Genomic DNA, 20,446 nt, shown 5'->3' on the forward strand with positions numbered 1-20,446 from the left:
AAAAAACCATCAAGTTTAGCGCCCAAGCTGTCTTCGGTTCTTTCCTCTCCCTAAAAGAGTCCTTCTAGTCACGCCCTAGCTTCCTCTTTAAAAAATCCAGTAAATATCAGCATGAAAAATACCTTTTATAGCTGAATCTGGTGGTCCGGTAGCGTGACCACACTTGAAACCAGCGTTGACAGATCCGAAAGTGGCGTGGCTAAGCCCAGATCAGGTGCCATCACGCCTAAATCAAGCGTGACTATGCCAAACAACACTGTTTTTCTTCTTTTGACTCTATTTTGCATGTTTGACACTTATAATTTGCAAAATAGCACCAAGTACCTTAAAAAAATATAAAATTAACATAAATGAGGTGATATAAGAAGTAAAAAGAATGATAACATACCATTAAAATAAAGTAAAAGTAACTTATGTCAGCAACAAACATTGATTGGGTGATACATTCACAATAGCTTGTGGGAAAGAGGAGAGGCCAAGCTGGGTTGGGGAGGATTTTTTGGCATATTTTACCAGATCATGGGTATCTTTTAATTTCCAAAGAAAGAGAAAAACAAACTAACAAAGAAGAAGGATCCAGGGAGCCAGAGGCTCCACACTGCATATTGTTGGATCAGTCCCACACATAAAATACTACTAGAAGTTGGTAAGTTTCACTAAATATAAAACAGGTCAGTGGTGCAATTATTTGATACTTACTAGAGTTATATGTTCTGATGCATTGGTGCTCGGGGATGCAAAAATATTTCTTAGACCATTCTTGTTGTGTCAATGTATGTAAGAAGCATTCAATCTACACATTCTCTTATGTTATTATTGCAAAATGTCAACTAATTTTTTGTTTTAATTGTATAAGAGAAGTACGAGCACATTTGGGACATGTAGAGCCAGATTTAAAGCCATAGCCTAGCAGCCAGTAATAGCGGTCGTAATCAGTCTGTTAACCATCTGACTTTAAAATGTGGAGGCAGTAGTAGTAAAGAAAAGGGGGATGGTGTTCAACATGAGCATAAAAGACAGTACATTTATGGTTGAGCATTCCTGAGCTAGCCAGGGTGGCTAGGGTCATCATCATCAGAGAATGATGAGCTTGTTTGATGTATCATTGTTATGATCAAGGAGCTATGTCAACTACGTGAGAGCCAATAGAAAGCCAACACCACTATAGTGCTACTGACCGAGCAGATTGAAGATCATTGTGACAAGAGGCCTTTGAGTTTGATGGATGAGGAAGAGGAGGGAAAGAATGGGGTGGTTGAGCATGAGTTTGATGATGATGCTTCATTGAGGTTGGTGTATTATTTTCTTGTTTTGTAGTTAGAAAATTATTTTCTTGGTTGGTATATGGCATTGGAAATTTCTTACGCTAATACCTTCGAAACATTCTGATGCTAATCTATCTCTCCAGCGAAAATGGACACAACTGATGACGGAAGTTTGTGTCCACAAAATGGTGGATTCAGATTTCATATTTAACGTTTATGTCGTTTTGAGTCGCGTTGAAACTGGCTAACCTCAACAATGTTGGATGTTAATGTTGAAGTAATTTATTTGTGTTGGCCACAATTGACGTTACTTGTATTTGCAATGCCTATTTTTGCATGGAGCATATATCCAATGCAAATCGAATACTAATAATATTTTGTATTGAGTTATTAACATATTCGCGTCAAAATTGACCGACAGTAAGTTGTCAAAATCCTATAGTTCGAGAAGAACCCACACTTGACATTTCATTTGGGCCTTTAATAGCTTCTTAGACAAAAATGGTTCTTTTATAAAGGAAACAAACGATTATATTTCATATTTTATTAATATTTTTTAATACGTTACCTCGAAATAGTAAATCATTCTCCAATTTGCTCAAAATAGATAATTAAAATTCTTGTTAACTAAAATAAAAGGAGGAAAATCAGTCTTGAACTATTATTAATAAGATCTATATGAATTTTAACCTCATGTAGCACTCATCATTAATGGAAACTTAATTATCTCAACCCCAATAATTCAGATATCCTTTATAGTTATATAATTAAAATATTATAATATTAGCTTGTTTAAAAGTTAAGATCTGTCTAATAGTTGAACATTGAAAGCAATCCATAACTGTTTCTGAAATAAATAATCTTGAAAGCATTGTGTCATTATCACATCATTATTATTTCTTTTATTTTTTTTATTTTTATCTGAAAGCCTCATTTCAATTTTCCATCACGTGGGATTAGAATAGTCGTCTCTTGCCTCATGCTTGCAATGTCTCTTGCATGGTCGCTATTTCATGTAAAATTCAGAGAAAAACTTGGTTAAGAGAAAAAAAAAAAAAGAGAACAAGCAGTAACATTCAACAAGTAAGTCAGCAAAGAAGAAGGGACAGAAAAGGATAGCCAAAAAGCATGTATAATAAGTGCTAAAAATAAAGAGTAGATATCCAGATAGGTTCGGCCAAAGTACTTTCGGATGTTGTACAGATCTTGTGAAATGTTTACCTCATTATGAGTGTACTGAATGACCAAGCACATATAACATGTTAGTAGACATTTCAATATTATTTATCACATGGCCTCGAGAGATTCGACCTGTGTCTTGCCCCTTGGGCCCTTTTTCCTTATGTAGAGCCTGTACTCACTGAAGGTCATTGCTCTGTAAAGCTGCGGTCTCTCGTGCGTTACGAGCTCCTTCACCGGCTCTAATGGCAGATCGTTCTTCGGATTGTAGAAGAAAGCGATCGACAATCGTTCCTGGACTGCATTAGCCAATACTCTGTGCTCCACGCTCTTGTATGTTGCATTGCTCAATACCTGTGGCATGTCAACTTTTAGTGTCCGGTTGAATGTATCTGAGTTGCATTTATGAAGAAAAACAAACAGCAAAATAGTTAAATTTATTGTATTAATTTTTGTTTAAATCAAATATTAAAAATGGCATTCATCAAATATTGCTCGCACATATGACTCGTTGATATCTCAAGAGAGATTTTCTAGTGAACATAGCTTGTAAATTCTTTAATTTGACATTTACATTGTATTGCTCTATATTAATGTGTGTTTATTTAATAGATTGAGAGTACAAAAAGTTTGAGGATAGCGAGAAAGTATTACCATCCTGACTCTGGTTGTAATTTGCGTCCGGAGACCAGTGGTGGGGCAACACGTATAAATTGGGCCCCACCGCAATACATTGCATTGTTCCATGTTAAATATAGTGGGGCCCACTTGACACGTGGTGCCCCACCATTGGACTACAGATGCATCCAGTTTTCGTATGTATTCTTTTCTTGAGTATAACAATCTCATTTACGAAACAATCACCTTCTTGTTACTGCGCGCACTTAGTCTCTTAAATGGTAGAAAAAAAATATATAAATAAAACGTGCGTGAAATAATGCTATTAATATGATTTAAAAAGTTATGCCATGTGCTTTTAATTCAACTTGAGAGGAAACCGAAATGAAAATGATATTTCAAAAGATTTACAAGGCATTTACAAAAAACTTTGAGACCATACATTTTTTTTCACTATAAAATAACAATCAAACTCATTTTTCCTCTAAACTAATTTATATTGTACTGTAATTCCGATAAAATAATATGATTTGATTATTTATTTTATACTCGTCATATAAATATATCAAAAGCTTCTAACTTAAATTCCTTAATGTTGCTCTCTCTCATTATTTCCCTCATCGATCTCCCAATATTTTCTCTAATGGAGATGTTTATATTACTGGGTCAAATCACTATCAATCCCTAGATTGTACGTTGGGTCAGTTTGGAACGGCTATAGCTGTTTGAAAAATCATTTGTGAAGCAACAATTCTTAAGAAAATGTGTAGTGACAATTATAAATTTATTTTCTAAAAAAAAAATCGAAGCGTAGCTTTCTGACTGACACCAGAAAAATCTTAAAAAATAGCAAGAGAACAATTTCTCAAACAAAATAATAGTGACGGTCTGAAAAATAAAACATTGAGAAAGCTCTTTCAAATAGATCCTTAAGGAGAAGAAATTCTATGTAAAGGACAAAATACCTACCTTCGTAATAATGGGAAGAGTAGATAGGCACGAAAATGCCACTAAAAAACTTTATTACATAGTCTAATTTAGCACATGGCTTAAATGGGCTCTTTTGTCGGGAGCTTAACTGTGCTTTAGCAACTCGGTGAAAACACTTGTCAACAAAATCTGTGGATTGACCATAAGGAAAGAAATATATTTATTTCCTTGTTAATATGGATTCTATTTTATAAAATAAAGAGAAAGTTAGCACACAATTCTTATGCATTTACACATCTCACACACAACTTTAATAATTATATACATTGGATTTTGTAGTGTTTTAAATGGATGCATGAAAAAATGTATCTGGCTTTTAAAATACGGGAAAAGGTGTTATTTTTATGTGCATAATTAAAATAAATATATTCTATTTTTTACTTTTAAAAATGCTCATATTGAATGGACTTTATACGTGAGACATCAACATGCTACTTGTGCAAAGACAAAAAATATAGCGTTTTTATGAGTAAATTTGAAAGTAGCACATAAATAGTATCAATAGTTAGTACCATCAATTAACCATTGTTCATCATACTAGCATAGTGATTTGCTAATTGAAAGCATAGATTTTTAAACCATTACATAGTTATGAGCTACAAGTAACGGATAGAATTTATTCCATCAATCTTAAGTACGCCATCGTTTTCTTTCACTTGGATAAGCAAAGTATAACCATAAAAATACAATAAATATTTATCACTTTTCTCCATCCATTTTGCAATAACATTAGTGTCCTCTTATACTTAAATCACCATGAAGAACTTCTAAAAACAAATATCAATGTAAAACTTAACTATGGTACATAAAGAAAAATATATCAAAAATTCTCTTACCATGGAGAACATGGCCATACTAACCTGAATCTGATCTCCGACATTAACGATAAGTGCATTGGGGGCCGGGCTGACGTTGACCCAAGCGCTCCCCTCGCGCACCTGAAGCCCGGGAACCTCATGGTCAGCCACAAGTACAGTAAGCCCGCCCGGGTCAGAGTGTGCAGACAACCCCAACGTTAATTCGGGTTGCGGGCATTTAGGATAGTAATTAACCCTCATGCATGTTCCAATATCTTCTCCTCCAAACCTCTCCTTTAGAAACCCTACGTCAAACCCCAGGTCTATTGACAGCACCTTCATAACCGTATCGCATAAGCTCACCATCTGCCTCCCGTACTCCTCCGTAATTTCCCTGTAATACACCACATATTCAATAACTCAATATGGACAAACAGTATTCTTAGTCGGGAGAGCACAGTACCTGCATGCAGAGGGGACATTTGGCCACTTATCATAGTTTTTGACACTGTGTGGCAGAATATGAAGGTAGAAGTAGTCGCCCCAGTCTAGCGCCCCACCTTTCTCAACACCAAGACGGCTTCCATAACCTTCATAAGTTACTGGTGAATTAGCCAACTTCTTCTTCTCCTCCATTGGAAGGTGGAAAAACTCTCTCCAAACCCCCATCACGGCATTAACCAATTCATTATCGACACCATGGTTCACCACCTGGAAGAATCCCCATTCACGGCAAGCATCAGAGATCTCACGTATCACGGCATAAAAATCAACGACGCCTGTTTTAAGTTTCCCTAGATCGATGATAGGGATGCTTAGTTCACGAGCGGCGGTGGTTCCGGCAACAGCAGGCCGATCGGCAGCGGGCTTCACGTAGTCTACGGGGATTAATGTGGCGCCGCTTTCGGCGATGGATTGAACGGCGACGATGGGTTCCGGCCATTCATGGAGTAATGAATCCATTGTTTTCAGTTTATGCGGTGGTTCTGGGGAAGGTTTCACTAATTTATAAGGAGAGGAGGAGAGCTAGGATGTGAATATTGAAGTGCGGGGGTTGAAAATGAAAATTTGGATAGGAACTAGGCCACCTCAGGTTTATCTTTGCCAAAAAATTACGGTGGATCAAGTTATATTATTTCATGAATAAAATATTTATTATGTGCGTTTCGACACAATCAATTATAATATTTAAAGAAAAATGATTATAAAAACTTTATCTTCTCTAAGGCTTTATGAAATTCCTCAAGGATCTCATTAACAGGGTTTTTAAACCTTTTGATTTCGAAGCGTCAGAACAAAATGTGATTTGAAGCAACAGAAGAGATGATTGAACTCGTGAACTCAAAACAACATAAAATAAGGTTCCGGTGAGAGCATTTTCAAAGGATTGAACGAGAGATGTTTTCTTAAACGTAGACATGGTGTAATGCAGCGAAAGCCACGAGGAGGGTAAATAAATGAATTGAAGAAAACGCGATAAATACGGGTGGGGGATGTAAAGGGGTGTGAAAAAATTTGCGTGCGATAGACGTACGCAGTGCTGCGTGCGATATTGAGGTTATACCGAGGGTACAAGGGAGTTACATCCACGGTATAACCCCTTGTAACCTCCCTGTAACTTGTTGTAACCTATCTGTACCCTACAATAAGTTTTGCGCTTCTGTTATCATATATTAAGAGGTTACACGTAAGTTACAGGGAGATTACAGGAAAGTTACAAGGGCTTATACTGTGGATGTAACCCCCTTGTACCCTCCATATAACTAATACCGCACGCACTGCTGCGTACGTCTATTGCACGCAAATTTTTTCCGTGAACAAGGCTAGTGAAGCCCGAGACACCCTCAGCTTCAGCTTGAGTTTGGTTAACTTTATCGATTTCGAGTTTACTTCTACGAGTTCAAGCCAACTCGCTAGCCGACCTGTTTAATAGCAAGTAGAGAAAATGATATTATGTCTAGTGAGTTTTATAATAAGATTATATATAGAATGAGTAATTAGAATATAAATAACAAAAATGATCAAATATACAATGGAAAGTATAATTTTTTTAATATTTTTTATATCTTAAAAGATAAAGTTTTGGAACTTAATGTATTTTGATTATAATATTTTTTTAAATGAGCCCACCCACAAGCTAACAAGTTAAGTGAGGGCTGGCTTGAACTTTGCTTGTTAGCTCATCGAGCTCAACTCACGAGCCACTTATTGAGTCGAGCACATGACAACTTTTAAGTCTAGTTGACTCACTGGCACCCGAGGGCGGTTGGACTTTAAATAAAATAAATAAATAATAAAAGTAAAGCATTCTAATTTGGGAGGCTAAGTAAATATCTACAAATGCTGTTATTAATTTAATTAAGATTATATATATATATATATATATATATATATAATTCAAACAAATATAAAATTTGGGAAAGAAAAAGAGCTGCATGTGCTCCCACTTATGCATTGACATTACTTATAAGAGAATTTAATATTAAGAGTATTTTTTTTGTTTCAAGTTCAACTTTGGATAAATTACTTATTTTTTAATTATAGGATAATGTTAATATTCTAGCATTATTTAGAGGGACAAAATTTGTAAATAAGAAAACTCTGTCAAATAAAACTTAATCATAACGACTTTTAAAGAATATTTGATACGTCTTTATTTTTTTATATGAGTATATTATATAATTTATGTGCTAACAGATTACTGGTGTGTTTGGGGTGGTAGTTGCCTTTTCAAAAAGCTACAGCTATTATAAAGCTACTGCAAAAATAAATGTGAAGTTGTTTGGATAATAAGCTGTGTTGTAGTTGTTTTATTCACTTATATATTTAAATTAATTAAATCATTGCAGTTTTCAGAAAAATTGTAGTAGAATAATACAAGGAACTTCAACAATATTAAAAATACAACATGAGTCCAACATTTTTCAGTACATCAATTATAGGTCATCATTTTATGCATAATACAAAATAAAAGAAACTATAAAAACAACCAATAATGCTATAACGACATTCAACTTTATATCCAGACGTTCAAGTTTTCAAGGTAAATTTTCATCCAAAATCTCTCTCTTGACTTGTAGCTCCTCTTCATCATCAGCGCATCAAAAAAATCTACAATCTTAACGTGTCCTTTTTCTAGAACAACAATAAAATTTGATCCCCTCATAGCTCCCTTTCGTTTTTTAAATGTATTCAGAACACTGTGTGCCACAATGACAATATAGAGCTCTCGATGTACCATATGAACATGAACTTATTTTTCCTAAGATTATAATAAACCACGTTTTTATTCAAGAAATTAGGCTACATATGCAATATGACAATAAAAAATAAAGGTTTCACTTGTAACAAAAAAAAATAAAAACAGACAAAGGGTAAAATATGCATATCTAAAGTTATAAATTTAGAAAATTAAAATATCAAAACATATAAGAGAAAAAGACATCAGCTAATCCTCCATGCATCTGAAACAATAAATATCAAAATGGAGAAACTAAAAAATATTAATTTGACATACACAATGAATGCATTAAAACATCGACAATGTCATCTCTCAACTGTATCGTCTCCTGAACACACGCCCCATCAGACGTGTTGATGTCATAAGCATAAAAGTCATCCTTGAGTGAAGATTGACATGTCTAGTGTTTGCATGCTTCTACAGTTATGTATTTTAGATTTTCATCCAAAACCCTGAAATCAACATCCTAGCATGATAGATATTTTCTTATAATTTATAAAGAGATGTCATTGCAAAAACTATCTTTATCTATTTTTTGAAATAATATGTTGGCATATCTTTGAGTATGCCCCACTTCTTCTTCTATACGTCAAATACTCACTCGATAACACTTCATAATGATTAGTGTCTTGTTTTGAAGATTTCATTTCTCACTCTAATCACTTGTTGGCTACACTCAATGTTTGGAAGATGGTATCTCATATGGGGGAAGTGCTTTAAGAAACCATTTTGCGTGGGATATCCCGAATCGATGAGGTGGTATTTTCCTACATAATAACATCATTAGAACATCTTTAAATGTAGCATTTTAAATGTAATCATGAATATACGAACCATATGGAGGCATTAAAATTTTATTTACATCGTTGAGTATTGAATTTGAATATGTGATTATCATGAGTGTTTTTGTTTTTTTTGTAAATTTGGATCGTTGACTTGTCTTATCCTCATCATATAATTCTCCTTTTAGGTAAATCTCTCTTTTGAATCTTGGAGATGATTCAAACTAGAGAGGAATGAGAATGTAAGAAAATATGATGAAACTAAACAAATAATTTAAAAAAAAATTTATAGAACTTTCATAAGGTAACCTTTCATATAATTGCCCAAGAGTGTACGTGATAAGTAAAAAAGTATGCATACATTCTTTTATGTTTTTGCACGTTTTTATGGATGAAATTGCACTTTAGAAAAATAAATTTGTTTATACATTTTTTTGCAGATATAACATGTATTAGAAGTAGAGAAAAGTGAATGAGACATAGAGCAATGTGGCGGGGACTTGGAGCAAAGGAAATCACAAGAAATTGGTGCCTTAGCGCCAGACCTTGGAGCTCCTATGCTTTACTAATTGCCCTGACAACCTGAGAGACTAACGCCTAGGTGCTAGTTGGACACCAAGGCACTACATTATTGGTGCTTAGTCCCAGACTCGTGAGCGCCTAGGTACTCATATTGATCCTAGCCTATAGAGAGACTTGTGTCTAAACACCAGCTCTTTGGTGCCTAGCAGCCATTGTTGGCTCTAAAAACAGTTGAGGAGTCGCCCGTTGGAAGCTGTCGATCGCCAGAATCAAAATCTCATCACCCGCTTCAGAAAGATATTTAATTTACATATATATTTAAGTTTTAGAAAAATATGAAATCAAACTGATCTCATATCTTCATAGTTTAAATGAAAGAGCAATACACCTCAAGCCATGTATCTATCCTGAATGATAAATACAAAACTTGAGGGTGAGACTCAATCAAATAAACTAAGAAATATATGATATCCATTTGGTACGCAAAATCATTTTATTATAAGCCGACAAGTTCCCCTAGTTAATATGAAATATTAAATAGGGTTTATATTAAGCTGGGTTTGGAAAAACTTCATATAAGGGTAAGCCCCTATAGTTAATTACATCTTAGATAACCGAAGTCATCTAGGAAAACTCTCGATAAAAATCATATGATATTATCTTCAAAGAGGTCAAAGAATTAGGACTTTTTAACGAGATTGGACAAAGAGGTGTTGAAGGGGAATGACTCAAATTTGGAACATTTTATTTTTGGAATCCAAAGGAAAAAGAACTATGGGATGTTATAGATTCTGAGGAGAACATCGGTGACTTCCCAAGCTACCCTATGGTTTGGCTTCAATTTAGAGGTGAAATGCTTCAATGTTTCATCCTGCCAATTTTATTAAGTAAGGCTCACATTTGTGCTAAATGATAACACAAACAGCCTAGAAGATGTGAGGATTTAGGCTGTGATGAATTGCAACCATGAAGTCCTAAAACGAGTTAGGGCTTATATTGTATAGCAGAACTATACAAAAACCTAAAGATAAGTTGAGGATTTACGTTGCATAAGCAAACAACCTCAAAGACGTATAGACTGGTTATTTAATTCTAAGGAGAGAATGGTTTAGCTAATGTAGACATGTTTTGTTGTTGAAGATGGTCGTGCTGCCCACAATGCTAGCTCCAAGCTTCTCGTCATAGTAAGTTTAAGTTTTCTAATGTGTCAAGTCTTTATGTTAAATCACATATTTCCTATGGTCATGGTTGTTTAAATTTTATGAGATATATTAAAGTTTATTAGAGCGACACCGGTTAGGATCCTTCGGTTCACTCGTTCCGACACCACTATTTTGTTTCAGATTCACTTAGTCCAAATGAATTTGCTAAACTTAACTCATTGAGTTCCATACTTTCATTTAGACCGTGGGAAATCTTGTTAGCAACTGTAGGTTACCTCCTCCGAGGAATTACCAATCATCCCATAGAAACATTTTTAATTTAGTTGCAATTTTTCTTTTGTTATGTTTGTGATTAAATTTTGAGTTGTCTTCATATTTTTAATGTTGTGGTGGTGAATTTTATCTTGTTTAATTTTTAAACTTTAGTTTTAGTTTTGCGGCTATCCTAACAGTTTTGATTTGACATGCAGGGTGACATGGTTATTTAACATGCAAGTTCGAGACAAGAAGTACAGAAAGGTAAATGTAATAATTTAAAAGCGTACCTATCAGTTCTTCTAGTTCCACCACCTGAAATGTTAGTTGTGGCAGTGTGTATATAAATTTGCAAAGAATTTAAATTGCAGGAGTAGATGACGTTATAGCTATCAAACCCCAAACTATGACTCTATTGAGTCTATAAAGTTCTTAGTGGATGATTTTAGAACAAAATATGACGACTTCAATTTGCCCTTCAAAATATCCAGAAGATTTCAAAGTGTTCAGAGAATGACCCTGAACTACTTTGAGGATCTCTTGAATTATTTTGAGTTCATCATTTGAACTTATCATATTGTTCCATTAATCATCCGAAGTTAGAATGTGACTACCTCATTGCCCAGTGAAACTTGACAATTCAGTTATCTTGAGGATAAGTTACTTAATCAATTTAATACTTTACTTATAAGTTATATGGATGAATGCCCCTAAGGCAAACTCAAGTCATTAAAGAATAGGTGCCCATCACAAATGGGCTTGGAGTGTTTAAAGATGTTAATTACCAATCATATTATCTTCTAAAATCGATCAATTGAGTTTAAATATCAAACCTAGGTCACTACCAAGCCCTTAACAATCATAACGGGGGTAATTGGTGGTGGTTAAAATTTTGGTTTAAGTGATATTTATTCTTATTGAAGATCCCATCATCATCAATTTTAGGCTTAAGATAAGTAAATTATCATCTCCCTGGCTTAAGCCCACCACTTAGAATCGTTTGATCTTTGTTGACTTCCAAATCATAAAGATTAGGGAATTATAATTTTGTTGATATTGTGAAGAGGTGGTAAGTGAGTTTCTACCTTTTAATCCCATTATATTACAATCATCCAAACATAGATATTAAGATGAAAATTACTCATTTTTCCTTTAATAAATCCTAAATTTTGATTAAAGCACCAAAATCTAAAATTACCATTTTGCCCTTGGGGTTTTCTATTTTATAATTCTTCAAAAAAAATTCAAATGACTTTAGAAAATACTTGAGTATCCTATCTATGGATTAATTAAAATATCAGGGAGGAAATAGAATTTTCCACAATTTGATTTAATTTAAATAATTTTTTTTTAAAATAGGAATTTTCAATGTTAATTTATTTAATTAATCAAAATGAAGTTTTAATTTATGGGAAAATAACTGGAGGTTTTCCTAGGTTAGAAGAATACTTAGACAAAATTTTATGATTTTTTTGAATAATATTGTAATTATTATAATTATTTTAAGGTCATTTTTAATGATTATTTAAATACAAAAATATGTTTCAATCTTGAAAAATCACTTTTAAATTTTTATTAAACCCTCATAAGTCCAAGAAAACTAAAGGAGTAAATTTTATATTTTTATGATTTATTTTTAATTTATTGTAATTATTTTAATGGGAAAATAAGGAAAATACAATATTTGCCTCTAGAATTTTATTTTTAATTTATAAAATCAAGAAAAATATTTTAAGGAGTCCCAAGTGATTAGGAAACAATTGCACACAATTTTAACTATTTTTGTATTTTTGAAAAATTTGATTAATTTAATTATTTTTAATTCAAAATATAATTTAAAAATAAAAGATCTTCACAAAAATAGATTTTATTTTTATTAAATGCCCCTAATCACAAGGAACTCATAAGACTATTTTTTATAATTTTTCAAAGCTTATTTAATTTAATATAATTTATTTTGTGCAAAAATACTATTTTTACTTACAAAATTCACTTTAATGACTAAATTAACTTAAATAAATTTGATATTTTTACAATGAGTTGAAATGATTATTTTGAATAATGTGGAATTGATTTTGTCAATTTTTTATTTATATTTAATTTAAATAAATTAATACAAGGTAAAAATATTCAATAAATAAAAGAAGGATACAAAATCATTCAAATCATCACAATATTTTTCCCAAGCTCTTCTAACCATACGAAACTAAACAAAATTGATTCCATAATTTTCTGAGGGATATTTTAGTTTATATGATTAAATAAAACCAAAATAGCCACTTAATCTTGAAAATTAGGTTAGAAGCACAGAGGTGTTGTCTGACTTTGGAAAAATCATAGATGTCCTTTGTCATGGGGAACCAACCCTAAAAATTTCAAGTCATGGTGGTTAGTATTTAATCATGATGAATTAAAATACCTCAGAGAATATTTAACTAATTAAAAATCATATACTTAGCAAAAAAAATTTATTTTTGTCGACATTATTCTCCTCTGTTCTCTGAGTAAGAGGGTATTTTTATTTTATTTTTATGATTTTTCTAGAGAAAGATATGAATTTTCGAGGATCATGCATTATAAATAATTTAAAAAATCCATATTTTCTTACTTAAACCCGTGGCGCCACCTCATCCTACGACGACTCCGAACTCACATGCGGTGCTCCACCATTTGACTCTGTCATCCACCTCAGCTGCTATGCGGCCCGCTTTTTTGCACCAAAGCTTGGTCCGACTTAATCTCCTCCATTGATGAAATAAATGCGCAATCGGATGGTTGCCCGTTATCATCCCCAAATGACTTAACCCGAGAACCGTTCACACTAAAACCTAAGATCTTTGTCTAGACTAAACCAAATCGCATGGGGTTTATTTCAAAACCTTGATCTACTCAATAAGAACATATCCATACGATTTATCAAACATAAAATCAAGTAATTACACATAAAGAATCAAAAGAATCTCGAGCTAGGGTTAGAGCTCAATACCTTTGTCTGAGAGGGGAGGCCTCAATCACATTGTTGTGGTAACTTCAATTGAGTCCAACAAACCTCCAGATGAAGTCTCAAGCCTTGGTGAATTGTCTAGCTATGTTTTTGACCAAGATCAAATTCAGGTGTTGGTCTAGAACTAAGTTAGGGGCTGTTTGAGAAGTGGCTTTTGTGGGGGATCAACTCCTCTCACTGTGGGGATGGTGTGTGCACAGTTAATTGGAGTTTGGTTTACCATGGGGCTGTGGAGAAATGTGTCTAGGTTTTGACCTGATTTTGAGCTCAAAATTGAACTCTCACATGGGGAAACAGAGGGGGAAAATGGTTGGCTTGAGCTGAGGAAGGCTTAGAGAGTCTTTGGTGAGATTTTGGCAGAGTTTCCCTAAGGTTTTATTGTTAGTTCTTCTTTGGCCATGGAGAAGGTAGTTTGAACAAAGGGGCTTAGGGTGGAGCTTAGGGTTTCAATTTGGGTTCAATTAAGTTCTTATGTGGAGGGGTTGAAAATGCCAAATAGCAATTAGAGCTGGACACATTGGATGATTGAAATTAGGTTTGAGTTAAGGCATGGGGGCTCTCAATTTTGGTGTTTTTTAGCCACTAGGCTGGCTGGTAGGGCCAGGGATTGTGGCCAGAGAAGTCAAGTGCACCAGGGGGAGGTTTAATTATGATTAACCACTAATGGTTTGTCATGATGGTGGAGATATTTTGGCTTAGACCCAAAAAAGGGATGAAATCCCTTAATTTAGGGAACCATTGGTCCATAGCCCACCTTAGCTGGTTTAAGAGGGTCTAGGTTGGTCATTAAGGTGTACTTTGAAGCTGTGGTGTCATTAATTTTGTCACTTGGGCATGGCTTAGTCAATTTTCGTGCATGCGTTCAATTTGAGTCAAATTGGCATGAAGTTTGGTTTGGGTTTGGCTAGCCATGACATTGATCACAATTGATTGATTAATTTGGTTTGCATGATTTTCTTGATGGGTTTAGAAAAGATTTGGGGTGATTTTGAATTGATTTTGAGGTTCAATTTAGAAAATTTTTCCATTTGGACCATTTGGGGATGTTGGGTTAGACTTGGGCTTAGGTTGAGTTAGAGTTGGGTTAAGTCCAAACTGATGGTTGAAAATGGTCTAGGGGAATATCATGAAGATTTCTCAACATCAATTGTGTGTCAAGTTTTTGGTTCGGGCATTCAATCAGGTGACATTTAGAGACATAGCCAAAATTGGGCAAATTGGGGGTTTTGGTCCAAGTTGATTTTAGGTGAAATTGAGGCTTGACCAAAGCAAAATGAAGGTTCAATTTGATGTACGGGAATGTTTTAAAGAGTTTATGATGCACAATTAAGGCAATTGGAAATTTTTGGGGGTCACTTGAATGGGATTTTGGTTTTGGGACAAATTGGGGCCTTTTGATTTAGGTTGAAATGTGACTCAAATGTGGGTCAATTAGACTTGGATTTAGTTTGAATGGAGTTTGATCATGATGAATTTTAGTTAAAAATTGAAATTGGGGGAAATTAGGATCAAATTGATGGACATTTGAGACAAGTATGGGGAAATTGGGTCTTTAAGAGCAATTTAGGGCTTCTAGTAAAAATTGGTCAAATTTGTCAAATTGGGCTCAATGGAAAAGTTCAAATTAGTTTTGGAGACATTTTGATATGTTGGTAATTTTGGCAAACTTGGGGGTATTTTGGTAAATTTTGCTAGTTTTGGGCAAATTGGGTAGTTTGAAATGGACTGAAATAATTTTTGAACAAATTTGGGTAGTTTGGGTGAAATTGAGAATTTTGGTCAAATTTGGGGTTTGGGGGTGTTTGGGTAATTTGGGTAGATTTGGGGGGGGGGGGGGTGAAAAATTCATATTTTGGTGAAATTGTGGTGCCAACCACTTTATATAAGCCATCATTTAGATCCTCTATGTACTGGTCTTAGCCAAATCTTAGCCTAGGGCTAGTGGGTCTAGGGGACCATCAACATTAGTCTTCCAAAAGATCAAGGGATCAAAGTTAAGTAGGTTGAGTTTTGGGCTATGAGTGGGGTGAAAGTGAGTGAACTAGCTCTAGAACAACACCTTTGGTCAACCCTAAGGCCAAGAAATCCTATGGAGACTCCCCTTTAGCTTCCCCATATTGTCTCCGCCTACTAAGTGCTAGAGGTTAGGACCAATATGTGAAACTTCATTTTGAGCAAAGAAGAGTTTAGAGTTTCTAATGGTGAGGGTCCCTTTTCTAGGTCTCTAGGAGTAGTCAACAGAAAAGTCTTATGGCTAGACCCTAGGCTACTAAAGAGGAAAAATTAGACCTCAATCAAAAGTGAGGTCAATAAATGGACCCCTAGTAAGTGTGGTGTGCCAGACAAGCACACCGCACATATTGGCGTCGACCGATAAGATCAACAAAACCAACACAGACTTTTAGATCAACATACCTAGAATGAAGTGTAGAATTGAATAACAGCTGTATCTGCTGGGGAGTAACAAATACTGTTGTTAGGGAAAAGAAAGACTATTTCGAGAACAATCATCAGGAGAATCGACAGTTGCAGAGAAGGCTTGATTCGAATTAAATATATCAAAGAAAGTTTGAATTTCAATTTAAAGGTTTAAGGAGGTGAAATTATGCACGATGAAACAAAGTTAAATGGAAACCAAGCACAGAGAAAGGAATAGGGCATCCAAGCCTACCTCGAAATGCAAAAATGGGAATAGGGTGTCTAAGCCTACCCCGAAATGCAAATATGGGAATATGGCATCCAAGCCTACCCTAAAAGGCAAAGATGGGAATTGGGCGTCCAAGCCTACCCCTAAATGCAAAGATGGGAATAAGGCGTCCAAGCCTACCACAAAATGCAAAGATGTGAATAGGGCATCCAAGCCTACCCTGAAATGCAAATATGGGAATAGGGCGTCAAAGCTTACCCCAAAATGCAAAGATGGGAATAGGGTGTCCAGGCCTAACCCGAAATGCAAAGATGGGAAAAGGGCGCTAAGCCTACCTTGAATGCAAAGATGGGAATAGGGCATCTAAGCCTACCCCAAAATGCAAAGATGGGAAAAAGGCGTACAATCCTACCCCAAAATACAAAAATGGGAATAGGGCATCAAAGTCTACCCGGACATGCAAAGACGAGTATAGGGCGTCTAAGCCTGCCCCTAAATTTCAAGATGGGAAATGGGTGTCCAAGCCTACCCCAAACTATAAAGATGGGAATAGGGCGTCCAAGCCTACCCCAAAATGCAAAGATGGAAATAGGTTGTCTATGCCTACCCCGAAAAGCAAAAATGTGAATAGGGCGTCTAAGCCTACCCCGAAATGCAAAGATGGAAAGATTTTGAGGTCAATTGAATGAGATTTTGGTTTTGGGCCAATTTAGGGCTTTTTGATTTAGGTTGAAATCAGACTCAAATGTGGGTAAATTTGACTTGGATTTGGTTTGAATTGAGTTTTTTCGTGATGAATTAGAGTTGAGAATTGAAAATGGGGGAAATTGGGTCCTTAAGGGCATTTTGGGGTTTTAGTCAAAATTGGTCAAATTGGGCTCAATGGAAGAGTTCAATTTATTTTGGAGACATTTGAAATGATTTTGGGGATTGTGGGAAAGTTTGAGTCACCAAGGGCATTTTGGTAATTTTGGCAAATTTGGGGGTATTTTGGTAATTTTGGAAATTAGGTGGTTTTGGGCAATTTGGGTAGTTTGAAATGGTCTGAAATTATTTTTGAAAAAATTTGGGTAGTTTGGGTGAAATTGAGAATTTTAGTGAAATTTGGGGTTTTGGGGTGTTTAGGTAATTTGGGTAGCTTTGGGGGGGGGGGGGGGCGAAAAAGCCAAGTTGGATATTTTGGTGAAATTGAGGTGCCAACCACCCTATATGAGCCATGGACTAATGGAACCCCCATTTGGGTCCTCTATGTACTTGTATTAGCCAAACCCTAGCCTAGGGATAGTGGGTCTAGCGAACCATCTACATTGGTCTCCCAAAAGATCAAGGGATCAAAGTCAACAAGGTTGAGTTTAGGGTTGTGAATGGGGTGAAAGTGTGTGAACTAACTCCAGACCAACACCTAGGGTCAAACCTAAGACCAAGCAGTCCTATGAGGACTCCCCATAAACTCCCACATATTGGCCCCACCTATTAAGTGCTAAAGGTTAGGACAAATATGTGGAACTTCAAGTTGAGCAAAGAAGAGTTTAGAGTTTCTAATGGTGAGGGTTCTTTTTCTTGTTATCTAGGAGTAGTCAACGGGAAAGTCCTATGGCTAGACCCTACGCTACTAAAGAGGAAAAACCAGACCTCAATTAAAAGTGAGGTCAACAACCATCAATTGCTTAAGGTAGTCTTTAACAATTCCTGTAGAAGACGTGTGGAGTTATTCAAATCACTCGAGGGCTTAATGAAAAGATGTTTTAGGTGAACTAGAGGAAGATTTAGGGTTTTAAGTTGGATAGAGGAAAGGGTATAGAGATTATTTATGAGGGAATCAGAGAGGATTTATGTTGTGTTGTGAGGAGAGTTTTTAGGAGAGCAGCAAGGGATTAAGATATCTTTGGGGGAGTATTCTCATAGCTTTGTAAAGGAGAGAAAACTAAATATTGTGTACTTTTATTATTACATTTTTGTAAAAACAATTATTTAGTGAAATTTTTTTTCCAATGACGCTTTGGAGTGTGATCTTCATGCTTTTTGAGTAATTCTCTTTTACTTTTCCTTTTGATGGTTAAGTAGGATGTTTAGGAGCGTAAAATATTTTTTAATTTGTTTTAAAGTTATTAATGTGATGAGTAACCATTGATTTTTCATTTACTTTTTATTCTGACCAAGTGAATTTTTAAAATGTATTATGATTCATAATGACTCATGAAAGCTATGGCAGAATCAATAAGGTTAGTCACATTACTCTATATGGTATGGTGCAAGTACTTTGTATGGAGATGTAAATATTAGGAAAATATTGTTTGATGGGTTCAAGTTGGGATTTAAGGAAAAAAAAATAATTTAGCCAAATGTCTTTATGCACTTGGGAGAGGTAAAAAAGAGTGTTGCTCCTATTTGTTACAAGCTACAATCAGAATTGACACATTACATTTACTACACTCCACATTATCATTGCAAAGGAAGGTAACTCTATAACTTGCTAAATAATAATCCAAATAGGATAACTAGGATTTCAATAATATTTAGCATTTAAAATAGTTTGTAGTTTAGTAGGAGTAATCTGTAGAACCATTACTTAATTTCAATTCCAAACTAAGATTTAAACCTACTAGGCTAGAATTTCTCTTAAGTCTAATTCCCTCATTTTGTGTGGGATCAATATTCCAGAAACAAAAACTAAATATTACTGATATGACATGTACAGTTGCGTGAAACCCTAGAGAGCAGGTGCATAGTTGGTATTTAGTTGTTGGCACCATTTTCAGAGAACAGCAATGTAGTTAACATTGAAGAATTTTAATTGAACAATTTAGACCTAGAGTTGAACATCTATAGTTTTAATTTTTTGTGTGTAATTGTATGTTTGTTTGAGAAAGAATTTTTTTTGAAATATTTTGAAACCTACTAGTTTAATCTTTAGTCATTGAATGTGTAATTCAGGACCTATTGGACTTGAACCTGGGATTTAGAACTAGAGAGAACTATTTAGAGAATTAGAAAGTAGAAAACACTTCATGAACTTGTTGAAGAAATGGTGAACAATCAAAAAATAAAATTAGATGCTCAGGAATCAATTAATAATCATCATAATGTGCATAGACCATTAAGTGATTACACTAATCGTATGATAGATGAAATTAGCTTAAGTATTCAAACCCTTGTCGTAGAAGCTAACACATTTGACTAAAGCCCGTTGATATTTGATCTCAATTCTCTTTATATATGTTAATGTGATGTATGTGATTATATTCTTAATTTTCTTAATAATAATTCTTACTTTGCAACGACGCCAAAAACTTGATCTCGAGCAAAAGCTAGGTCAAATCTTAACTTCGAAGCAAATAAGAATACAATTATAATATTTACATATGAGATATTATGCAAGTATGTGTATCGTTATCAAGTAATATAGGATTTTTTGATTAAGCCCTGAATATCGAACCCATAGAGAAAATTACAATATGCACTTTACAAAATAGGAGTAATTAGATAACAAAATTCTAATTAGCAAAATATTCTTACTTAAACTCTAGATGCTCTTATAGGAATGCAAGTTCAATTCTTTTTGTAATTTGTTATAATTGAAAATAAAGTAAGCAACCAATTAATTTAACTAGGTATTTGTAAGATGAAGGAAATATAAATAAAATATCTTAAATAAAATATCTATAAATAAAATATCTTTTTCCTTATCATGAATCAATAACAAGTATAGGAATTCTATTTTGAAAGTATTCTAGTTGTGTTTTGTCAAATAGAAGCAATAATATTATTTACCCTTACTAGAGATGTTATAAAGAACATCAGCTAATCTATAGTTTTAATAATCTTGAAGACGGGTTAGGTAAGGAAGATACTAGCTCTCACTCTAGAGTTCCTTCTTCTCCCTCTATCTGGGGGCTATTAGGGGCTAACGTCTTGTATCAAAATGTGAAATCATAAACCAAATTGAGGTTTATAGACTATCACTCTAAAGTCCTCTAATTCTA

The 20,446-nt window shown here is 34.4% G+C and overlaps 1 protein-coding gene across 1 annotated transcript; it reads right to left on the bottom strand.

Annotated features, from left to right (window-relative positions):
• Nucleotides 1-2,356: 2,356 nt before the first annotated feature.
• Nucleotides 2,357-5,869, bottom strand: LOC110029459 (probable 2-oxoglutarate-dependent dioxygenase At5g05600). Its single transcript, XM_020731761.1, has 3 exons — nt 5,313-5,869; nt 4,913-5,243; nt 2,357-2,798 (listed from the first exon to the last, which is right to left on the bottom strand). The coding sequence occupies exons 1-3, from the start codon at nt 5,810-5,812 to the stop codon at nt 2,553-2,555; spliced, it is 1,077 nt and encodes a 358-aa protein (XP_020587420.1). The 5' UTR covers nt 5,813-5,869; the 3' UTR covers nt 2,357-2,552.
• Between the last annotated feature and the right edge of the window lie 14,577 nt (nt 5,870-20,446).

The sequence above is a fragment of the Phalaenopsis equestris genome, unplaced genomic scaffold, assembly GCF_001263595.1.
Source record: "Phalaenopsis equestris unplaced genomic scaffold, ASM126359v1 Scaffold000573, whole genome shotgun sequence".
NCBI classification, from domain to species: domain Eukaryota; kingdom Viridiplantae; phylum Streptophyta; class Magnoliopsida; order Asparagales; family Orchidaceae; genus Phalaenopsis; species Phalaenopsis equestris.

Coding starts and splice junctions, on each gene's coding strand:
- LOC110029459 (XM_020731761.1), bottom strand. CDS start 5,812: ATGGATTCATTACTCCATGAATGGCCGGAACCCATCGTCGCCGTTCAA. Junction 5,244..5,312: donor AATGTCCCCTCTGCATGCAG/GTACTGTGCTCT, acceptor GGTGTATTACAG/GGAAATTACGGAGGAGTACG. Junction 2,799..4,912: donor ATGTCGGAGATCAGATTCAG/GTTAGTATGGCC, acceptor GACATGCCACAG/GTATTGAGCAATGCAACATA.